General features: G+C 37.3%; 1 protein-coding gene across 5 annotated transcripts in view; it reads left to right on the plus strand.

Moving 5' to 3' along the window:
* The window catches only part of LOC126284850 (protein diaphanous), a 346,639-nt gene that overhangs the window by 275,302 nt on the left and 47,574 nt on the right, over positions 1 to 23,763 (plus strand). For all 5 annotated transcript variants that reach the window (XM_049984081.1, XM_049984079.1, XM_049984080.1 and 2 more), the window contains exons 5-12: positions 5,404 to 5,713; positions 8,012 to 8,122; positions 8,260 to 8,492; positions 10,381 to 10,511; positions 10,680 to 10,837; positions 11,829 to 12,197; positions 16,457 to 16,599; positions 19,737 to 20,004. In XM_049984081.1, the coding sequence (XP_049840038.1) occupies positions 5,404 to 5,713; positions 8,012 to 8,122; positions 8,260 to 8,492; positions 10,381 to 10,511; positions 10,680 to 10,837; positions 11,829 to 12,197; positions 16,457 to 16,599; positions 19,737 to 20,004 (1,723 nt within the window). The remainder of the gene's footprint in view (positions 1 to 5,403; positions 5,714 to 8,011; positions 8,123 to 8,259; positions 8,493 to 10,380; positions 10,512 to 10,679; positions 10,838 to 11,828; positions 12,198 to 16,456; positions 16,600 to 19,736; positions 20,005 to 23,763) is intronic.

Raw genomic sequence — 23,763 nt, forward strand, 5'->3', positions numbered from 1 at the left:
ACTGATTTTACTTGTTAGTCCCATTTCATATCACTTCTTAATGTCATCTTTAAATACTTTCATGATTTGACATGCTCTAGTTATTCGCCACTCATATTACAAAAAGACTGCCTACACTATGTCTGTCTGTCTTGTAGAGTATTGCTGCATGGTATGGGATGCTTTTCAGAGAGGATTTCAGAAAACATTGATAAAGTTTATAGAAGGGCAGTTTGTTTTGCGTCGTCATGAAATGAGGAGAGTGTGTCACAGATATGTTGAGCAAGTCGGGGTGCACCACCTCACTGGGGGGGAGGATGTTGTGATGAGATGTTTTCATGAAATTTTGATCATCAAATTTCTGTTCTGATTGCCAAAGCACTGCGCAGAGAGAGGACCATTATGATGAAATAAGAGAAATCATAGCTGACATGGAAAGATTCCAGTATTACTTTATCTCACATGCTGTTTGAGAGTGGAATTGTAGATAAATAATCTTAGTAATTCTATGATCCCTCTGTTAAAAGCTTAAATTGGATTCCTTCTCTCTCCATTATCAGCATTATCTTTCTATATCAACATTTGAAGAATGGTGGCATTCATTACATCAAGTGTAAATTGAGTCTAATTTTCTTACGATTGTTGATCGACTGACCCTGTCTAATAAACCATTTGTGTATATTGTCAACATCGGAGGCCAGCTTACCCTCCTTTGGGGCACACCTGACATTTCTTCAGTTTCCATTGAACATTTGCCGTCCAGTATAACAGACAGGATTTTATTCATCGAATATTTACTGATTTGATCACATTCTTATGAAAACTTTCTATTGATTAGTAGATGATGATGTGCATTCATCAAATACCTTTTGTAGGTGTAGGAAGAAAATATGTATCTTTTCTGTTCCCCTATACCTTGTTTTTGTAAGATGTCATTTATATGTAATCTTCAGTGATGGAATTAAACAATGGAAAATTCAGGATGGAATAATTACACTATTATGAAAAGGATAGATTACTGCTCTCCATATAGTGAAGATGCTGAGTCATAGACAGGCATAACTGAAAGACAGCCAAAAAGGCCTTCATCAGAATCACACAACATACACACAACACACACAAAATCTCACAAAAACACAACTTACACACACATGACCACAATCTCTGTCTGCTTACACTGAGGTTGTGTGCTTTTAGTTTGTTTGTTTGTTTGTGTGTGTGTGTGTGTGTGTGTGTGTGTGTGTTTGTGTGTGTGTTTTGTTTGATTTCAATGAAGGCCTTTTAGGTGAAACCTTACTTATTTGTCTTTTCATTGTGCCTGTCTGCGCTATATAGCAAGTAGTAATCCATCCTTCTCATAATTCAGTGATGAAATTCCTAGTTGTCTTAGTTGTGAAATGAAACACAAAGATTTTTACAGTGCATTAGGAAAGACGTTTCTCTGTTAATGTTTATGATATCACAGTGTGAGTGTTCTCTTCCTGGAGAAACAAAAACTTCATGATTCCCCGTAATTCCAGACATGTAATTTGGTTGTACCCCATCTGCCTCATGCTCTATCTGAAATTAAAGATAGTTTCTAGAGTTTGAAACATATGATACTTGTACAGTTATATATCAAGTTTCCGTGTGATACCAAAATCATTTTTCAGTTCCAGCTGGGGGAACTTTTCAATCTCCTTTTGTAAAAGTAGGTGAGATCCAGACACCTCATAAATCAGTGCATTAACTTAAACAATGTATGTAATTGCTACTCAAAATGCTCCCCTTCTTGGGAAAAATTTTGTAAATATTTTTGCCCTACTCCATATATGAAGCCACTGACAGTTTCACATTGTAAATTGCTCATGTCTTTTGTAATGAACTTTCCTCACACTTTAATCCTGTGCAAGACTGTGTGTTGGATCAAGGATTTTGCCTTTTGCAAGCAACGTTATACCTCCTGAGTCACTCAGCAAGGCCAGTGTAACCTCTAATGTACCTACAGATCTCTTCTGTGCAACAGAGAAAAAACTGCATTCTAAAACAAACCTCTGCAGTTGCCATGTTATTTACTGCGGCAACCTTTCTGCCATGGTTGCTACACAACCTGAGTATACAAAGGAGTGTTGTCAGTGGCATTGATGATTAGGTAGAGAAGTAGTGATGAATCTCTGAGTCGGATTTTATGACACACTCGTATGACAAAAATTTATCTGCAAAAGACAAAGCTAAAGATTAAAGTCCAAGTGTGCCACTTGTCTTTAATTTGTCATGAAGTTTCATATAAGTATGTGCTCTGCTGTAGAATTAAGAATCTGTTGTGGACCATGTCATGAGCTACACATCATCATCTTCTGCCCATTCTTGTTACCTTTATCTGTAGGAACACTGTCTGTATGCATGCCTGGTCATTCTGACATTCAGTGGGACCATACGGCAATCAGATTTTGGTAATTTTTAACATTAAGGTATGTGAAGTTCAGAAATAAAATGTCAATCATCCAAAGCATTTTGCTGCAACTCAAAACTTCTCATGAAAACTGACTTTGAAGTTCTCAGAGCGATTTTTAATTCACTAAAGATAGGATGATTTTCTACAGGTTGTAGGCCCTAATGGAATTTTCCATGGTAGTTCTAGTATCACTTTGGTCTTTTTTCTTTTTATTTTTTCCCCTTCTCTCTTCCATTCAACTCGATTCTGTATATCATTCAAATATAAAATTCATCAAATACATAATAATTAAATCATATATAATTCTCATTGTTTATGAACATTGCATGTGAGCTGAGGTGGGAAATGTGATACTAAGTAGAACACCTCTTTACAGAGAGTTAATGATACTTTTCGCCTTCATTTTTACATATTTTGTAGTATACACATTACTATTTGCTGAAGACATTGACGACAGTTGACAAAACATAAGTCCTATGCTACTAGCCCAACGCTTACACTGGTAGAATTACCTGTACAGTGGGACACTGCTACTTGGGAACAAAAGATTTTGAGGAATGCTACAGTGGTTGAAAGGGATATGGCATCTTTTGGAAGGGATGGATGTGGCTGTAGTAGCACTGCAGCATTCGTTGCCAAAGCATCAGATAGTGTTCTGTGGTTGTTGCACGTGAAAATCTTTTAGTATGACATAATAAAATAATATTGTAATGTCCTACGGGGACTACAACAACTTGCCTATTCCTTCAAAGACACAAGGTGATCTTAAAAATTCATTATAGAGTGAAGTTTCAAGATTATGCTTGTGTATTATGAGCACATCCTCACAGAAAGTAATCTTGTTGAACCAGCACCATCGGCAGAAATTCTTGAAGAAGAAATGCTAGTTGTTCCTTTATACTACCACACTTTACACCAAAAAAAAGTAACACATGGAGAGTTAATTATGTCTTCAGAAAAGTGCTAATTAGATATAATGTAATTGGATAGATAAAGAATCTACTCACCAAGTGTCAGTAGAACACACACATAAAAGGAGGTTATAATTGGGCAAGCTTTCGGAGCCAGTGGCTCTTTCTTCAAGCAGAAGACCGGCCAAGGTGGCTGAACGGTTCTAGGCGCTTCAGTCTGGAAGCGCGCTACCGCTATGTCGCAGGTTCGAATCCTGCCTCGGGCATGGGTGTGTGTGATGTCCTTAGGTTAGTTAGGTTTAAGAAGTTCTAAGTTCTAGAGGACTGATGATCTTAGAAGTTAAGTCCCATAGTGCTCAGAGCCATTTGAACCATTTCAAGCAGAAGTGTTGAAGGAGAAGGAGTGGTGAAGGAAAGTGACTGGAGAGGTCTAGGAAAAGGGGTTGATTTCGGAAAAGTCACCCAGAACCACAGGTCGAGGGAGACTTGCCATCCTGTCTGGTAGTCTCTGCTGACCAGTGGTTCTACTTGACTTTTCCGGAATCTACCCCTTTTCCTAGACCTCTCCAATCATTTTCCTTCACCACTCTTCCTTTCTCGTAAACCCTTCTGCTTGAAGGGGCTACTGGCCCCAAAAGATTGCCTAATTATAACCTTCTTCTATGTGTGTGTTCTGCCACCGTTTAGTGAGTAGATTTTTTATCCATCCAGTTACATTAAATTGTCAAAAATTGATTGTTTTCATTGATAATTAAATATTTATTACTTAACATGTAGGTGATGAAATTTATATGATGATAATGATGATAATAATTGAACAAGGGCACAGTGATTACTGCACCATGGTGCTACCAATAGAGACATTGGCACACAGAAAAATTGTTGTACCTCTAGTGAATTAAAAGGAACTCACAAGTCCATCAAAGTCCATTTTCTCCAGAATTTTTTAGAATGACATTAAACTGCTTTGGTAGATTGATGTTCTGAATTTCACATATCATAAATATAAAAAATTCCAAAAATCCAATTGCTGTGTGGTCCCTTTGTCAGTTTTCCAATAGTTTCCCTTACTCACTTCATGTGGATGTTGGTAATTGCTGAAACAAGACCCTTGGCTATGAACTCACTCTAATGACCTTGATGACACGACATTAAGCTCCAAATCAAACTTCCGTTTGTGCTCCTTTGAGACAAGAATGTGTCACAAGGAGCTGCTTGTGGAAAATTAGAGCATGCACTGGAAGTCAAAGTTGATTTCTCTTGCAATAACTGCAATTGTATGTGTGCTGTGTTGAGGCTGTCCATTGTTACAAGAAGAAGATGGAATAGTGATATGTTGGTACTGCAGAGTTCTATTGTTTACATGCTTTTGAGGTGAGTTGCCTTTCTTGAAACACTACACTTGTGGATCTGAAGATAACATATTTTGATCCATTGCATACGTTATCTGAATGAAAAGAGAAAAAAATAACAAGTGGCCCAGATGGTGTTTTACTTTCATTGTTTTATCTTTTGCAAAGTGTCATTGCATTTCTCTCTAATGATCAAAGAAAGATTATATTGTTGCACACTACATATCAACTTCTCTGGCATTTAAATCTTGTCAGTTATAATTGCTTGTAATTGTGTTCATTATTTCCAAAGACAGAATGTTTCAGAGCTCAAAACTTGTTCACTTTCATTGATTTCCTAAGTTTATTTTATTTTATTTTATTTTTTATTTTTTTAATTTTTTTTGTTGTGAAGCAGGGGCTGTATTAAGTTTGTTACTTTACAGTTGGGTGACTTAATTATTTGCTACAGTTGTTGTGGCATTCATTTTAAGTTGCATTTCAGTAAGAGATATTACCTTGTTCTTAGCTTGTTATGGGATTTGTGAGAAGAAAACTTAGTGCATAATCACTTTGCAAATTGATCCTTCTTCTCCACAGTCTGCTTGATTCAAATAATTGAACACAGCCAAATTTTTGCTTCCTTCTCATTCCGTATATTAGAATGAAGGCCACGTATGGTAGACTTGACTTCACTCATACTGTCCATCTTTTCAATAATATCCTACATAGTTGTTCTTTTTTTCAGTGACAGTCGCTATGACCGAATACAGTACGAGTGCATCAGGTGCCTAAAGGCAATAATGAACAATACTGTAGGCCTGAAGCAAGTGTTCACCCACAAAGAAGCCTTGGCAATCATAGCTCGATCACTAGATCCTCGAAAACCAAATGTAATGCTGGAAGCTGTGAAGTTACTTGCGGCAGTGTGCCTGGTACCTCCAAATGGGCATGACAAGGTCATTGAGGCCATTACAATGAGAGGAGAACTTGAAGGAAATGGTCGCTTCCAACCCATCATCCAGAGTATGGCTGCCCCCAACAACGAGCAGCTCAAGGTGGGTGTTGTTGTTCTATAATGTAAGAGAAAAATGCTGTCACCTAATTAATGATGTTCCATCTGTTGATATTTTCCATGAGATAATTAATGTCACTAAAATTTAACATCTTTTTAGTGTTGAATTAATGAGTTTCATGTGTGTTCCTATATTGTGGAATCAAAGTAAAGAATTATGAGTTGTCATCTAAGGACTTTGATGTTATTTCTGTATTACAATATATTTTAATTTGCACATTGGTGAGGAGGTGACTGATGGGCATCTGGCTACCCTATACCACTAAAATTGCCAAATTCTTCAACTAACCTGCGGTCCCCTTCAAGATCTAATAGCAGTGAGAGTTGGCGTATGCAGAATATGTTGTTGGTGGCCAGTTGGTCACCCATCGAAATATTGATGCCTGACTTTTTAAGATCTTCTGTCCAGAATTTGTGTACCAATAGCAATTTCTACTCCATCCCCTACAATTGGTTCCATAAAACATTTTTTGCTGCTGATTTTATTAACTGTAGTTAATCATCTTGCTGTGGTGAGATAGAAGTACTTGTTACAGTTTGTGTCTATGTTTGGAAATTAAACTTGTTTGTAAAACTTAAAATTCTGCAAAGCACAGAAGAAAACCATTCTGTTTCCCAGTAGGTGGAATTTCTAAAAACAAAACTTAACTGTAACTGTTGCCTGGAAACTCTGCATTACTTTCTACTACTCTACATTAAAATTTCATGCATTCTTGAAGCTAAATGAAGTCTCCCAGTCTTGTTGTGCATCTTCTTTTGTGAATTCGTTTTTATCATCTTTGTGTCATCACAGGAGGTGGTTCAAGTCCACAATGTTGACTAAATGCCTGTTGAACCACAGCACTAATTTATCTGTGATTGTAACTGATGGCTGCATGGGTATTTGCAGACATTAGACTGTCATATTCTTTTCAAACAGCAACGACATACACATTCCATTAGAGGCCAGCAAATGACAGTGTTGAAACTTCATACTTCCTATATTGAAAGTAGTTGTAAGGTCATACATTTATGTCCAATGTTTGTTGAAATATGGCCATATAAAATCATCTTATAATCTGTAATCCTCCTTTATTTCATACTCAGAATTAAATATAGTTTTGAGAACAAGCCATTAGGCAATCTGATGACTTACCTGAACTGTTTAGTCAGGGGGAAAGTGCGGTTTGGTGAAATTGACATACAATGTAAGAAGACTGAAATAGTCACCCAGTCACATGACATGTGCTGGAAAACATATTTCTAATACAATACTGTGTATTATAAGTATCTATTTACTTTGTTCTCATTCATGAGGAAGTTTCCTGGGGGCACAACTAACATAGAATTCCAAACAGTGTGTACTTGAAATATTTGTAAAACTTGTGTGCTTTTATAGGTGGTTATCCATGTCATATGAATGTGTGGTCAGAGAAAAGCAGAGAATGTCCAGTTTAGTGGGAGATAAATAATTATAACTAAAGAAGTGTTACATAATGTGAGAAAGAGTAATGGTAAGTTACACGGGAGACCTTAGGCCAGTCACTTAATTTGTCGACTACTTGTCAGAGACAGAGAAAGTCAAATGGATTACTTTAACTGCTATAATGTTAGCTTTTATTTTAATTAATTTTGTTTCTTGTGAACCAAAGTTTCTTGCTCTAAAACAAGCAGAGTAGCTTGTACGCAGTCAACTGATAAGAAAATTCCAATATAAGAGTAAAATCTAAACATTACATGTACTTCATAAAATTTGTAGCTAAACTAGAATTCAAGTGTTGTAAATACTTAATTATTGCACTAGGCTTTTCATCAACTGTTCACCAATTTATTTCTTAAGAGATGAGGCACCAAAATATGATAAGCTATTTTTGATAAAAATATGTAACAGGTAAACTGGGTTCTAGGAAAATATCAAATTCAGATTAATGTATTGTTAATTTAAGAAAGAATATGAAAGGTAAATTAAATATCCAGGGACACAGATATCCCAGAAGTGTTAGAATGAGCAAGGTGGTAAATGTGCTAGAATGAGAGAGACTTTGTGGTATGGTTTATGTAGAATTCAGAAGCACTTTTATTTTTCTCATCACACTATGGTTGATGATCTTTATGTGCACATTAAAGGCTAGCTTTATGGAGCTTATGTTTTATTCAGAGTACTAAAAGTTGTTAAATTTGGTGTATTTGCCACTAATAAATTTGAAACTGATTTACTAATGTGTCTTTTGTTTGGATTTGCATTTGACTGATTATTTTCTCATTTATATATTTTGTCATTGCACTTATTTTTTGCTTGCAGGTTGCTTGTCTTCAGTTGATCAATGCCATTCTTTCACAAGCAGAGGACCTTGAGTTTAGGTTACACCTTCGAAATGAAATAATGAGATCTGGTTTTCTTGATATTTTGGAGGTAAGTAACTTTGGGCAGAAATACTATACCACTGAGTTTTTCAGTGGCAGTAATTTTGTATTAATTTCCAAAAGTATATACAGTGAATTTTGTATTGCTATAACAATGAAGACCTTTTTCTGTTGCCATTACTGTAGAGTCTACCTTCGGAAGATGGAGAATTGGGAATTCAGGTTAAAGTATTCAATGAACATAAGGAAGATGACTACGCAGACTTTGTTCAGAGATTTGACAATGTCAGAATGGAAATGGATGATATAAATGACTGCTTTGAAGTTGTCAAGAACCTTGTTATGGACACACCAGCAGAGCCTTTCCTCCTGTCAATTCTACAGCACTTACTGTTTATACGAGACGACACGTTAATTAGGTGAGTTTTTTGTTGAAAAAGCAACATTATAATGTAGACAAACAGCTGTTGCACTGATAGTGAAAGTACTACAGAGGATCTTTAATAAAATGTGTTATGACAGTGTAATGTACACTTATTAAATATATACTGAATTAAAACTAGAACAACTAATAATCACTTCACTTTGTCACATTTATTAATTGTAATTCTGGAGAGTTCATTAATGACAGTTTGTCAAATATTAGATGATCATTTGTTCAAAGTTTGAGATAGACGAGTGTTAAATGACCAGTTAGTTCTTACCAGTAAACCTCAGATTCTTTAAAGAATCAAACTCCCATGTATAAAACAGCTGCAAACATTTGATTACTTTACAAATAAGTTTGTGTTATTTATTGACTTTAAATCATGGCAAGCTAGTGATACCAATGCTATTGCTTTAATCCTGGACTTCAACAGGAAACAGACTTGACTCGTGGTAGGGATAGTGACACGCCAATGGAACTTAAAGAAACACTGACACACATTGGGTATAGAGAAAGAAGGTGCTATTGTAAAGAACTAGTAAAGTGCTTCGTACTCCTCTTTAAAGGTATTGGTTGACTGTACTATGAGGGGATGCTTAAAAGTAATGCCTGTGAATTTTTATGCGAAAGCTCTTAAGAATTTTTACATGAAACCAACATTATTAACATTCTACATCTTTATTCCTCATGTCTGCTATTAGCAGTCCTCTGCTGCCAGAGGACTCTGAATTGTAGCATGTAACATGGAAGTGTGTAATGTAACTGTGTAGAGTGTGGGAAACAGCACACTGTACGTAATCAAATTTTAATTCTAAGAGTTTGTCCACACATGAATAGCCCTCACCTTCAGTATGACAGTGCCAGATAATGTAAGAGTTCTGCAACATCTGCTTGGATTCACTGTCATTGATCATCCTTCAAACAGGTCTGACTCGGCCCCATGTGACTTTCATTTTTTACCAAAGATTAAAGAAGACTTTCAAGGCCTTCACTTTGATAGTGATGAAGCAGTGCAAACAGAGGTGAGGTAGTGGCACCATCAACAAAGACAAATGTTTTATAGTGACGTTATCAACAAACTGGTCTCTCTTTGGAAGAAATTTGTTCCTTGTCAGGGTAAAGATGTTGAAAAATAAATATTTAGACATGAAGAATAAAGATGCAGAATGTTAATAACAACTGTTTTATTAAAAAGCTTTGAGTTTTCACATAAATTTGGTGACTTTATTTTTCAGCAAGCCATCGTAGAATCATTGGGAGGTAAACCTCACAATAAATTTGTTCCACTGTGGACAATTGTGGGCTGAGGCCACTATTGTTTTTATCTCCCTGCTCAAATCAAATCAATTTACCATGCAGTCATACAATTTTCCATATATTGTAATTGTTAAATGTGATTTTCATTGATTCAGTGTTTCATATTGTAGACAATAAAAGTGTAGGATATTGAACTAACAGTACCTCATGTGTTGTGCAAACATGCATTATGTGCTGCATACTGTAGTGGCCTTAAAAGTATGTCAAGATAATCCCATTGCAATGTGAGTTTATATTATTACAGGTGTCATGCATATGAAATTTAATCATACAGAAACTGAAAAAATAATCAATGGTTGTACTGGTCTCAACCATTCCAACTTGAAATTGCTTTGAATGACTGACAAATTTTGAAAAAAGCTGGGGTGGACACTGTAGATATGAAAATACAAAAATTCCATAAATTCAGTTATACTGAGAGTATTAAATTCATCTTGTGTAGTAATTCACTGCCTGTAATTAGGCAAATGTTCAATTATTTCCACATAGTTTTAGTGTTTATCCAGTGTTACCATTCTTTTATCCAATCTTCAAGTCGCTAAAACTCAGTTTCACAATTTCAGGCCAGCTTATTATAAACTTATTGAAGAATGTGTGTCCCAGATAGTACTTCACAAAGGTGGATGTGATCCAGACTTCCATGCAACAAAGAGGTTTCAAATTGACGTGTCCCCACTAATTGACCATCTGGTTGGTAAGAAACCTCATTTCTTTATTTGTGTCTTGCTTAACCAGGTTGCAATCTTAGATATAAAGTCTCAGATCCCATTAACAGTGAATTTTCATATTCACCTTTTATGTGCATGCAGTACATAATACTTCAGTGATTAATTTTTTCCTATTTCATTTCTGTCAATACCAGAGAAATCTCAGCAAGAAGTTGAAAGTAGAGTTGAAGAGCTGAAGACTAGACTGGAAGAGGCATTGGCTCAAAAGCAGGAAGCAGAAGCAAAGCTCAAATACACCGAAGAAAAAATATCAGAACTAGAAGCAAAACTTCAGTCAGGAGGTGGAGGAAAGGTATCATAGCTACTTTGGTTTCTTTGAACCTGGAATTAACTGAACTTAATGTTGCTTTAGCACTCACTCACTTAAATGCAACTGAACATCATTTCTCAAGAATTGAGTTCTGTAACATGTCTTTGCATTATTTGGATGATAGTACAGATTATACAAACTGATCTTTAGTAAAGGAAGTAGCAGTTTGGTATGTACAGTACTCCACTGTCCCATGCTCTTGACAGATTTGCCATCAATGGACTCTTTATGCCAATGCAAAACTAAAGGAATCCAGACATATTGGTCCATTATTGATGTTCAGAAGGCAGTGACTGACTGTTTGAAAGACAGCCTAGTGCAAGTCCCACTGTAGGTGTTCTAAAGACTTATTGAATGAAGCTAAGTGTGTATTGACAAAAGGAATAATTTTGCAGCAGAACGAGTAAAAGTTTTTACCTGCAGTAAAATAGAAATGTACCCATGAACTTTAATGTGTTATACATACGTAATGTATTTCAAAAATACTACATGGGTGTGTCTTGTCAGACTTGTCCATCAGAGCAGACATCATTGTTTTTGATACAGTGGCCTTAAATACCAATATTTCAAGAGAGGTGCCAACATAAGTCACAATTTGGTACTGAAATAATTCAATGGCAAAAGTTGAAAATTTGTGCTGGTTTGGAACTCGAACTTGGATTTCCTACTTTATGCAAGCAGTCGTCTTAACCACTTCAGTTATCAGAACATTATATCCATCTTTCCCAAATTGTCAGCTTATCGCACACTACAAAGTACTGGTGGCTTATGTCAGTACCTCCTTTGAAACATGTCAAACATAAGTTTAGTGTTCTGCACACATGTAATCAGTAACGAACACAAAGGATTTGCAGTATTGAATCACATTTTATTATGAAATTTACAAATGTAGCAGTAAAGTACAGTTACTGGTTTGCATGAGTATTACATAATGTTGTAATGTTTGGCCTGAATGATTTTCCTCTATTTCCAGGCTGGTGGTCCACCTCCTCCACCGCCAATGATGGGCATGGGACCACCACCTCCACCTATGCCAGGAATGGGAGCACCACCGCCACCCCCAATGCCTGGAGGGTTAGGGCCACCACCTCCACCAATGCCTGGTTCGGGTCCCCCTCCTCCACCTCCTCTGCCTGGCATGGGAGGACCCCCTCCACCTCCGATGCCAGGTATGGGAGGACCTCCACCACCACCTATGCCAGGCATGGGGCCACCCCCACCACCACCACCCGGTGGCTTCGCAATTCCTGCCGCACCCAGGCCTGATGTCCTCCCACATGGCCTCAAACCAAAGAAGAAGTGGGAAGTTAGCGGGCCACTAAAGAGGGCAAACTGGAAAGCGGTAAGGCATTATAAGAGGAAAGAGCTATTTGTCCTTTATATAATTACTTAACAGAACATTTAGTGTAGATTTGTCTTAGTTGTACATCTTGTGACTTAGAATTGCCTGCTTAACTATTGATACTATTTTATTATTCAGCACAGTCACATCAATTTCAAAATGAAATTATTGGTTTTGGTTGCCAACGACCTCTTCAGATCATGAGACTGATGATATGCTTCATTCCCAACCCTGCAGAAATCACATTGCCAGTGTGGTCCTGCTTAGTTTTATTAAGATTACAATTTGTAATTTCTTCTTATTATTGTTCCTTCAGATTATCTCATCTATTGTGTCAAATGAAACCCCTGGTCACTAGGGAAATATTGATATCATCTTGTATTTCTCTGTGCTGCAAACCATTGTACAGTGTGTGTAGGGCAGAGGGTACTTCGTACTAACATTAGCGATTTTCTGTTCTGCTGCATTCATCTTCTGAAGGATGTAAACGTGACTGTCTACATGCCTCAGTGAACAATCTGATAATGCTGCTTATCCTGCTTGATGAATTCGTTATCTATATTGAGAACAGAAGGTGTCCTATTAATCATTCTTGCAGCACACATGATGTTACTTTCATTTCTATTGAATATTCACTGTCTAGTATATCATACAGGCTTCTTTTAGCCAAATATCCATAAAGCCAATCATTTATGTTTGTAAATACTACATATAATTGTGTATCTTGTATAGTAGTCAGCTATGTGATAAACTTCTGAAATCTAGGAAGACAAGCTGAGCTGCATCTACTGTTGATTGTGTATAAATATAGCAAGTTTTGTTTCAAACAAGTGGTGTGTTATGTTAGTGGACTTTACTTTCACGTTACCAGTTTATTTTAATTTTACTGACATCACTGTTTCTATTTCAGTGAAAGTTGAAAGTCTGCACCCATATGTCTAATTTCTTCATTGTGAAAACAAATTGCTGGTCAGTCACATAGAAGTTATGTGACATGTTGGTTGCAGTTCCATTGAAGGAATTTGAAAATGCTTGCTTTAGTATTGTTTGAGTTCTATAAAGTTGTTCTTAAATTGAGTGTAAAATTCTGTGGCTACTTCTTTGTGTTATTAGGTCGATGTGAGAGAAAACATTATTGGTAATTTATAACTTATATAAAAAATCTAATAAAGATTTAATTAAAATCAATGAAAATAATAAAAATTATATTAGAAATAAAATAGAAACAATGAAAATTATATAGAAAATTGATCAATTGTATAATACTTACAATGTATGTACTATGGTTTATAATGGGCAATGAGCTGTACCTGCATGAAGATAGGGGAATAAATTAACAAGAATAAAGAGTGGATAAAAAAATTCAGCAGACGAAAACACGTACAAATAGGTACCTAAGTGAAATAAGACAGGAAATTTTCTTTTAAAAGTGCCATGCCTAAATCCCTAGCACCATTTAATTTGACTGCTCCTATCTTGATAGTTTGAAGAAAGACTTCACTTGTTGCTTGTTTATTCTTTCATATTCTGTGGTCTATCAATGTCTTATTTGCTCACTTTCTTCTTTAGGTGTTAATTGCAGCAGGAAATATATTTTGTCTGGTAGTACTTGTCATCAGTACATTATTTTACAAATGCCTTTCTTTTTATTAAAAGTTAAAAAATATATGTAAGCCATTTATGAAGAGAAATAAATAAAATAAAAAATGTAGGAAAAGATAGACTGCTACTTACTGTGAAGATATATTAAATTGCAGACAGGCAAAAGATGCTTACAAATAAGCTTTTGACCACAGCCTTCGTCGGAGAAAGAGAAACACATACCATTCATTCACCCAAGCAAGCATTCCTCTTGCACATGACTGTCAACTCTGGCAGCTTGGCCAGAACGCAACTATCATGTGGGATGGTAACAGCAGTCTGGAGGAGAAGGGGAAGGGATAGCAGCATATGGATGGGGGAAAAGAGGAGCACTGTCCAGCAAAGTGTGCAAAGACTAGAATGCCAACAGATGCAGGAGGTTGTGTGGCAGGGAGGTTGGGAAAATGGAGTTAAAAAGCAGAGGAACCAGGGTAAGAAGGCTGGCGTATTTGCAGTGGGTGGCAAACAGAAAGTGTAGGAGACAGGAATGGGGAGGAGGTGATAGGACAGAGGGGGTGCAAACTATTGGGTGCTGGTGTGGGAGCAGTATGTTGCTGTTTGTTGAGGTAAAGATAAGGATGGAAGCAGAGAATGTATTGTAAGGGTAACTCCCATCTGTGCAGTTCAGAAAAGCTGATGGTGTAGGAATGATCCAGATGTCTCGGGTAGTGAGGCCCCCATTGACTCAAGGATGTTATGTTCAACTGTATATTGTGCCACAGGGTGGTCTACTTTGCTCTTGGCTACAGTTTGGCAGTGGCCGTTCATCCTGGTGGACAGCTAGTTGGTAATTCTACCAAAAGTAAAAGCTGTCCGGTGATTGCGACAGAGCTGGTAAATGACATGGTTGCTTTCACAGGTGGTCTGGTCCCTGATGGGATAAAATAAACCTGTGATAGGACTGGAATAGGAAGTGCTGGGTTGGTGGATTGGACAGGTTTTGCTCCTGGGCCTTCCGTAGGGTTGTGGCAAGGGTTGGGAATGGCATAGGGATGGACTATGATGTTGTGGACGTTGAGTGGGTCACGGAACTCTGCTTTACGAGGGATGGGAAGGATCTTGGATAGGATGTCTCTCATTTCTGGGCATGGTGATAGGTAATCAAAGCACCAGCAAAGGATTTGGTTTAGTTGTTCCAATGACAAAGGGGGTGCTCCCTTCTGGCTGGTTCTTGGAGGTGATGGGAGCATTGGGGGTGTAAGGGAAAATGGCAAGGGAGATCTGTTTGCAGATTAGATCTGAGGAATAGTGCCGGTCTGTGAAACCTTTAGAATACTGGGAAAGGGAGCTCTTGTTACTGCAGGTATGCCATCTCCATGTTGCTAGGGTGTATGGCAGAGATTTTTTTTGGTGTCAAAGGGATGAAATCGTCAAAATGCATGTGCTGTTTTGTGATTGGTGGGTTTAATGTGGACAGACATGTGAATGGACCCATCAGAGAGGAGGATGCCAACATCTAGGAAGGTGGCATGCTGATTTGAGGAGGACTAGATGAACAGAGGGAGAGAGAAGGTCATTGTAATAAAAGCTAAGCTGCTGAACCCCATTAAAATAAATACATCTTGTACAAATGAAAGGTCCTATTTATGAATAGAATGTTTTTGAGAAGATTTGTGTGTTACTTATGTAGCTTTGCTGTAATATATCACATTTATACAAAATGTAAGAAAAGGACCTGTCAGAAGAGAACACAACACCACACTTGTTTGAAGAACAATGCAGTGGCTTTTATGAGAGAGCTCTGGCACTGCTTGTATGCATGGTGAAACAAGTACCCCATTTTGAACCCCCCCTAACCCTGTCTCTGAATTATTTGGAAGACACTGCAGGCACTAATACCATAGTTCAGGGATGGGCAATCTTTTGGCTCAGGGGCCACTTTTTGGAACCAAAATTACCTGCATGTGGCCTGTGGGCTGGTATTTCCCTACACCTTCTGTTGTTATTCAGACCTGACTATGTAGTAGTTTTTGAGATGTCGCTCTGATGCTGCCAATTGCAGTTTCAGTAACATGGGTAGTATTGTTTTGGTTAAATTTGTGGAATTTAAGTGGCAAACAGGAAGGCATTGTAATAACAGTGGAATGGTTTTCTCTTAACCATGATCTAGAGAAGTAGTAAAATGGTACTGCATAAAAATTTAGTAGTATCCAGTATGAAACACATTATTTGTGCAATAGATAAGACGTAGTAGTAGTATTATTTGAATAGTTACATTAAATATTGCCCATTGCCTAATTGAATTAATACTAGGTAGAAAAAAAGAAAGTTAGAGGTTTGTATTTCTGACATTTTTCCACTTAATATTTTTCTTATTTTATTTATGTAGTCTACTCCTCCCCATGTGCAACATTTTTGCCTGTGAAGGTGTTGACTTTAATTTTCTATAATCCTCGCATAGCTGTCTTCTTCTTCTTCTTCTTCTTCTCCTCTATATTCTTTCCCTCTTCCAACTCTAGTTGTCATCATACTGTGACACAAAACAAATTGGAATTTTTTAAATATAGTCTAGTATGAACTTCCTGAAACTTAAATAAAATAATGTATATGTGTTTCCAAATGTTGTTTGTTTTATATAGTGGCTTGTTAAATCATATGGTGTTTAACTATGATTACAGATTATTCCACAAAAAATGTCTGAAAAGGCATTCTGGGTGAAAGTACATGAAGAGAAATTAGCATCACCTGACATACTGAATGGACTAGCTGAGAAATTTTCCTCTAAGCCTGTTGCTAAGAAGGCAGATGATGCTGTTGACAAGTAAGTTAGTAAATTACATCTCAAAATGCTCTTGTAAACTTCCATGGCAAGATTTCTCTCTTATGTGTATTTCAAATTAAAATTTCAGTATTTCTTATTTCTTTTTGTATCTACATCTACATGACTACTCTGCAATTCACATTTAAGTGCTTGGCAGAGGGTTCATCGAACCACACTCATACTATCTCTCTACTATTCCACTCCCGAACAGCGAGCGGGAAAAACAAACACATAAACCTTTCTGTTCGAGCTCTGATTTCTCTTATTTTATTTTGATGATCATTCCTACCTATGTAGGTTGGGCTCAACAAAATATTTTCGCATTCGGAAGAGAAAGTTGGTGACTGAAATTTCGTAAAAAGGTCTCGCCGCGACGAAAAACGTCTATGCTGTAATGACTTCCATCCCAACTCGTGTATCATATCTGCCACACTCTCTCCCCTATAACGTGATAATACAAAACGAGCTGTCCTTTTTTGCACCCTTTCGATGTCCTCCGTCAATCCCACCTGGTAAGGATCCCGCACCGCGCAGCAATATTCTAACACAGGACGAACGAGTGTAGTGTAAGCTGTCTCATTAGTGGACTTGTTGCATCTTCTAAGTGTCCTGCCAATGAAACGCAACCTTTGGCTCGCCTTCCCGACAATATTATCTTTGTGGTCCTTCCAACTGAAGTTGTTCGTAATTTTAACACCCAGGTACTTAGTTGAATTGACAGCCTTGAGAATTGTACTATTTATCGAGTAATCGAATTCCAACGGATTTCTTTTGGAACTCATGTGGATCATCTCACACTTTTCGTTATTTAGCGTCAACTGCCACCTGACACACCATACAGCAATCTTTTCTAAATCGCTCTGCAGCTGATACTGGTCTTCGGATGACCTTACTAGACGGTAAATTACAGCATCATCTGCGAACAGTCTAAGAGAACTGCTCAGATTGTCACCCAGGTCATTTATATAGATCAGGAACGGTAGAGCTCCCAGGACGCTTCCCTGGGGAACACCTGATATCACTTCAGTTTTACTCGATGATTTGCCGTCACGAATCCAGTCGCACAACTGAGACGATACCCCATAGTTCCGCAGCTTGAGTAGAAGTCGCTTGTGAGGAACGGTGTCAAAAGCTTTCCGGAAATCTAGAAATACGGAATCAACTTGAGATCCCCTGTCGATAGAGAGAAGTACCTGTAATCTTTATTTTTCTATACCGATTAGGATCTGTGTGTTAAAATTCACAAAAAATCACATATTGTACAATGAATTTCATTTCTGGTAAGTGAATTCTCTGCTGTATGTGAATTCATATTCATCACTGATGAGTCAACTGATGGTCTGTTGCAATAATAGACATTTTCTAAGTAATGTTTCCAGTACAGTCACTTGAATAGTTGCATTAATTTCTTTCCACTGAGTTATTGATCAGAATTTACAAATTATTCTATAAGGCATTGTCTCTACAATAATGATATTCTTTCTTAGCCATGATGCCCCTCTACCACAAAAATGGAAAATTGTAAAAGTAGCTTACATCTGATTTGATAAACTAAAAATCAAAGCTGGCTTTCACAATTTATAAGCCCAGTATGAAATACAGTGAAAATACTTATGGAGTATTGTTTTGACAATAGTTAATTTACGCAGATGGTTTTAAAGTGTGCTAAACACTTACAGTCTACAAACAGCGTCTTGGCAAGGTTGTAATACTGTGGATTTATGTGCTGTTGGTGTTGCTTTTTGTAATGTCGTGAAGATTAGTTTTCAACAATCAAATTATCAATTCATGTAATTGACTAAACATAAATAATTCAATATGTAGGACTCCTTTGTAACAATGGCAGGTTGTAAAAAAAAAATGTTGTTAGTAGGGACAAATGGAAATTTTATGAGCCTCAATTTCATAATATTCCACTGGTCACTTCGTGTCAAAAGATGAATTGTAGATAAGAATTATGTGCACATCTTGTGTCAAAATGCTGTTAGAGTACAAATACTGCCCCTAGACACACAAACACTGCATTCCTAGATACATGTTCACAGATTTTTTTGTGATCATATATATGAACTTTCATTGGCCCACTCTCTCTCTCTCTCACTCACTTACTTAAATATTCTCGAGCATACCTCCCCCTGCGTTACAAGGACTGCACTGCTCTGTACAATAAATGCCACATACTCTGCAAGCTACACTTGTTGAAGCTTGCTATGCATCTTAATAATGCATGACAGAATAATTCTATCACAAATTGTGCAGTTATTGTAAATAATCCTGTCACGTATTGTGCAGCTGTTCTTTGAAAGTTTTCTTATTTGTGGCAGGGTGATATGTTAGGAATCCCAGACACGCAATAAATATAGAAGTATTAGCTGCACGAGTATCTTGTAAGCTACTTATTTAATTTAGAATCTGTGCGTCTCCTTAATAGAATTAATCTGGAATTTGGTTCTCCCACTGTGAATGCAAGTTAATTAAAGTTTTTCATAAATATTCTTTACAGTTAAATCTTGAAATTAAAGTATGAAAACTGTTGGTGAAATAAGGCATAGGATGTGAGCTTGATCTCTCTCTCTCTCTCTCTCTCTCTCTCTCTCTCTCTCTCTCTCTCTCTCTTCCTCCCAACATTTCATGTGTTATTAGAAATGTCATTGTTCAGAAATAAATAAAAAGAGAAACACTTCTTGGGTTATCACCTACTTCTTGTGGACATGATGTTAATGATTTTGTGCACAGTATAAAAGATAGGAAAGCCACCCATGAATTAAATTTAAAAAAAGTGCTTAAAGAGTAATTTATGCTGCATGGAAAATTCTAGTTAGTTATAAAACGAATATTTTATGGAACCTTGTTGTGTAGTTTTAAAATCATGCTTCAGATCATTATGTAATTTGTCAGAATAAATTAGTGTATATTTTCCAAATGTTTACATTGTCATTGAATCTCACTGTTAATAATCCTGCAGAATGTCTTTATCATTTAACAAAGATTAACCACAGAGACTGCTGTATTACTGTGTACTTCCTAAGTTTCTTACTGAAGTGTTAGGGATGATATTGTAGTACTTGGATTAAAGTTACATATAAAGCTAGCGAAATGTTCTTTTTTTGTTATGTGAGGCTCTTCTGTGTCGACAGGGGTGGTACAATGAAAAAAGTAAAGGACCTCAAGGTGTTGGATGGCAAAGTTGCTCAGAACATTTCCATCCTACTTGGTGGCTCACTGAAGCACTTGAGTTACGAGGAGGTGAAGAAATGCATACTTCGGTGTGATGAAACAGTACTGACAGACAGTGTTGTGGAGCAACTTATTGCATATTTACCACCACCTGACCAGCTGAAGAAACTAGAGGAATACCGCTCGCAATATTCAGACCTGACGGAAGCAGAGCAGTTTGCTGTTACGGTAAAAGCTTGTTACAGGTTTAGTAATGTTACCTTCTAAGGCATGTTTTCATTGCTTTCACATATGACTCTGAGTTACAAGCAGCCTTCTTCTCACTTAAAAAAAAAAAAAAAAAAAAAAAAAAAAAAAACACTTTTTAGTTGAGCATGCGTCGTCATCATCGGGGAGGGAGTTAGAGTATTGTTGTCTTGCTGTCTCACCCTTGACCCGACATTCTGACAATTCTCTCTCTCTCTCTCTCTCTCTCTCTCTCTCTCTCTCTCTCTGCACCAGGAGTGAGTTTCTATGTCACTACCGTCGTCTTGTCATCATCCATTTCACTTCAAGTGACTCAATAAACTATTTATTCTACCCTGATATGCATATGAATCATTGTATCTTTAAATGACGACACAGGAAAGTAATTAACTTAACTATCACACTCCATGCAGGTACTGTACACTTCTTGGACAAACCAGACTTTCATTTCCTCAAAACTAGTGTGGTGACATAGGAAAAGCAACCTTCCCAGACCGGAAATTCTTCTGTTAAAAATTTTTCTTCCCTCTTTGAGTGGTGAATTAAGCTATTTGAGTCATTAGTGATATTGCCATAAATCACTCTGTGGACTCATGCCACGAATACTCAAAAGAAAACTTGGAAATTTATGCATATGATATCTGTGCTACAGGCGTAACTTGTTGTGTGTGCATATTTTCATCATTAGCATGGAATGTGCATGGATTCAATATGGATGTATTCTCACATAGAATCTTGGATAGTACTGCAGTTAAGACAGCAGCATTGGCAACAGGAACTGCAACTTCACACTAAAGGCATGTTTGTCAAGCACACAAAAAACTGCAGACTTTGCTGAACTGGCCATCTTTACAGAATGTGCTTCTATTTACAGATCCACAGAATCTTCTGTTAAATTCCATTCCATGAATAAGTCAGTCCCAGAAATTGCAATTATTAAATGATAAATAATTTCAGATGGCTGGAATTGAACCAGGGACCTACACATCACTAGCCAGTAACTGTAACCACTTTAGTATATCCGATGATGAACAGCACACAGCATTTCTGTCCCCCCTCACAGAACAGCAACCTACTGTTTCAAAGCTTACTAAAAATTCTTGGATCTGGAAGAGGGTCTAATAAGTGGTCTTTGAATGTTATTGAAGACTGATCCTTGTGTTCAGGTCATGCTGTCACATTCTCAAAGCCAATGGTATGTTCAAATGAAATTACTTCCATGAGGCATCAAAATTGTTAAGCAGATCTTGGTGTCTCTTGTGTTGGAGGGCTCTATCATCAGTCCACACTACAGACCTATTATAAGTTATCATACAAGCACTAGGATGTTTTCTCTGCACTTTTGTAGGATCATCATCATTGACTCCATAGGTAACGTCTGACAACAGACACAGAATTTGGTGTAGACCAAAGTGGTGCTTTAATAATTTTCCACAATCATTATCATCAAAGTCCAAGGCACATATGGGTACAAGCTGTCTCACTTCTTCAGTTCTGGTGGTGAGCTGTTGGGTGTAATCTGTCAGAACATTCTCCAGTTCAAACTGAAACAGAGTATTTGTTGTTTTAGCCTCTCAACCATCAATCAGCAAAAATGCTGTAAAACCTGTGCTGTATTGCTTTGCTGTGTTGTATTGTAATGCCTTGTCTCTTGGTTAACATCAATGTATGTAGAGAGCACATCTGTCAACGTCATATTAAAATGTAAGAGGCCACTGATTTACAGGTGGCAGGCAGTTCTCATCCTTGGGATGATACTGTACTGTGAAATTGCTTTGCTTTTGTCACCAGTCTTAACTTTCTCATGATAGAGATCTTTATTTTATGGCATACGGTAGTCCATGATTGAAAATTGTCTTCTACAGGAAATCTGACGATGTCCTGAGCTTTAACAGTTGGTACAGCCTTGATGACAGTTTAGCCAATGAGATAGTCAGTGTACATTATTATCCATCATTCCCATCGGTCGACTAGGGAAACCTTCCATATATGCAGACTTCCATGTGGCAAAATGGAGTAACTTAAGGAACTGATACCAGATTTCTTGGGGGGTAACTATAGCATATCTTTCTGTCATTGGCATTCCTTCATTGTCTTACTAATGTCTAACAGATCTATGGCTATCTGGCCGATTGTACCTGCTTCCAGTTCCATCATAGGTCTATGCAAATCCCAGATGACCTGACATTGTAGCATCATAAAAATACACAGGCACTGCAATATCGTGTACTTCAATTTGTCTGGCAGTAAATGAAATGCGTTGATAAGCAATTATTTCCATTCTACTGGGTTGAAATTTCCATCTACTAGTCAGGATTCTCCTGTGACAGCTTCTTTCTTCTCTAAGGGATCTTGTTGTTGTGGTCTTCAGTCCAGAGACTGGTTTGATTTAGCTCTCCATGCTACTCTATCTTGTGCAAGCTTATTCATCTCTCTAAGTAACTACTGCAACCTACATCCTTCCAAATCTGCTTAGTGTACTCATCTCTTGGTCTACTTCTACGTCTTTTACCCCAACGATTCCCTCCAATACTAAATTTGTGATCCCTTGGTGCCTCAGAATGTGTTCTACTAACTGGTAAAGGATATGTACTTCCACAAATATATGTAGCACTTGGGCAACAGACATTCAGTAACATGTGAACAAACTGCTTCAGCAAAAAAAAGGAAATACTAGCAAAGATAATCATTTACAGACACTAGAAACCTGCACTGTTACAAAAATATACAATGTATCACCCATATAATTTCTGGAAACAGAAAGTCCACAGTTCTTTTCAAAATAATACTGGTTTCTATAACAGAAATAAAGGGGGTATGGTGGCATACATGACTGTCACTTTAAATATATGTCATTTTTCATTTGAAACCCTGTAATGTATGTATCAATGTAATCAGGAAAGACTATAAAATTTAATAAAGACATTAAAAAAATTCAATTTTCCACCACTTGTAAGTACCCTGCATCCTTAATCTGTCTTCTAAGATAAGTTGTAGGGTCAGTATTGCCTCGCGTGTTCCAACACTTCTACAGAATCCAAATTGATCTTCCCTAAGTTTGGCTTCTACTGGTTTTTACATTTGTCTGTAAATAATTTGTGTTAGTATTTTGCTGCCATGACTTCTTAAGCTACTAGTTCAGTAATTTTCACACCTGTCGACACTTGCTTTCTTAGGGACTGGAATTATTATATTATTCTTGAAGTCTGGTGGTATTGCACCTGTCTCATACATCTTGCTCACCAGATGTTAGAGTTTTGTCAAGGCTATCAGTAGCTCTAATGGAATGTTGTTTATTTTTGGGGCCTTTTATTGAATTAGGTCTTTCAAAGCTCTGTCAAATTCTTCACGCAGTATCGAATCTCCCATTTCATCTTCATCCATGTCCTCTTACATTTCCGTAATATTGTCCTAAAGTACATTGCTCTTGTGTAGACCCTCTATATACTCCCAAAGAGATAGAGGGGCTGGCCAGTACTTACCTCAGCTCAGTACAGCCGATAGATACACAAAAAACAATCAAAAATTTAAGTTCCTAGCTTTCGGAATAAACGTTCCTTCATCAGGGAGGAGAGAGAGGAAAGAAAGGGAAGAAGGGAAAGTGGATTTAGTTACTCACAACCCAGGATATGAAGCAACAGGGAAAGGAAAACAGGGAGGGTAGCAAGGATGGAGGCATGGTTGTCAGAGGTTGTTTTTTGTGTATCTATCGGCTGTACTGACCTGAGGTAAGTACTGGCC

This window comes from Schistocerca gregaria, chromosome 8, assembly GCF_023897955.1.
Source record: "Schistocerca gregaria isolate iqSchGreg1 chromosome 8, iqSchGreg1.2, whole genome shotgun sequence".
In the NCBI taxonomy this organism is placed as follows: Eukaryota; Metazoa; Arthropoda; class Insecta; order Orthoptera; family Acrididae; genus Schistocerca; species Schistocerca gregaria.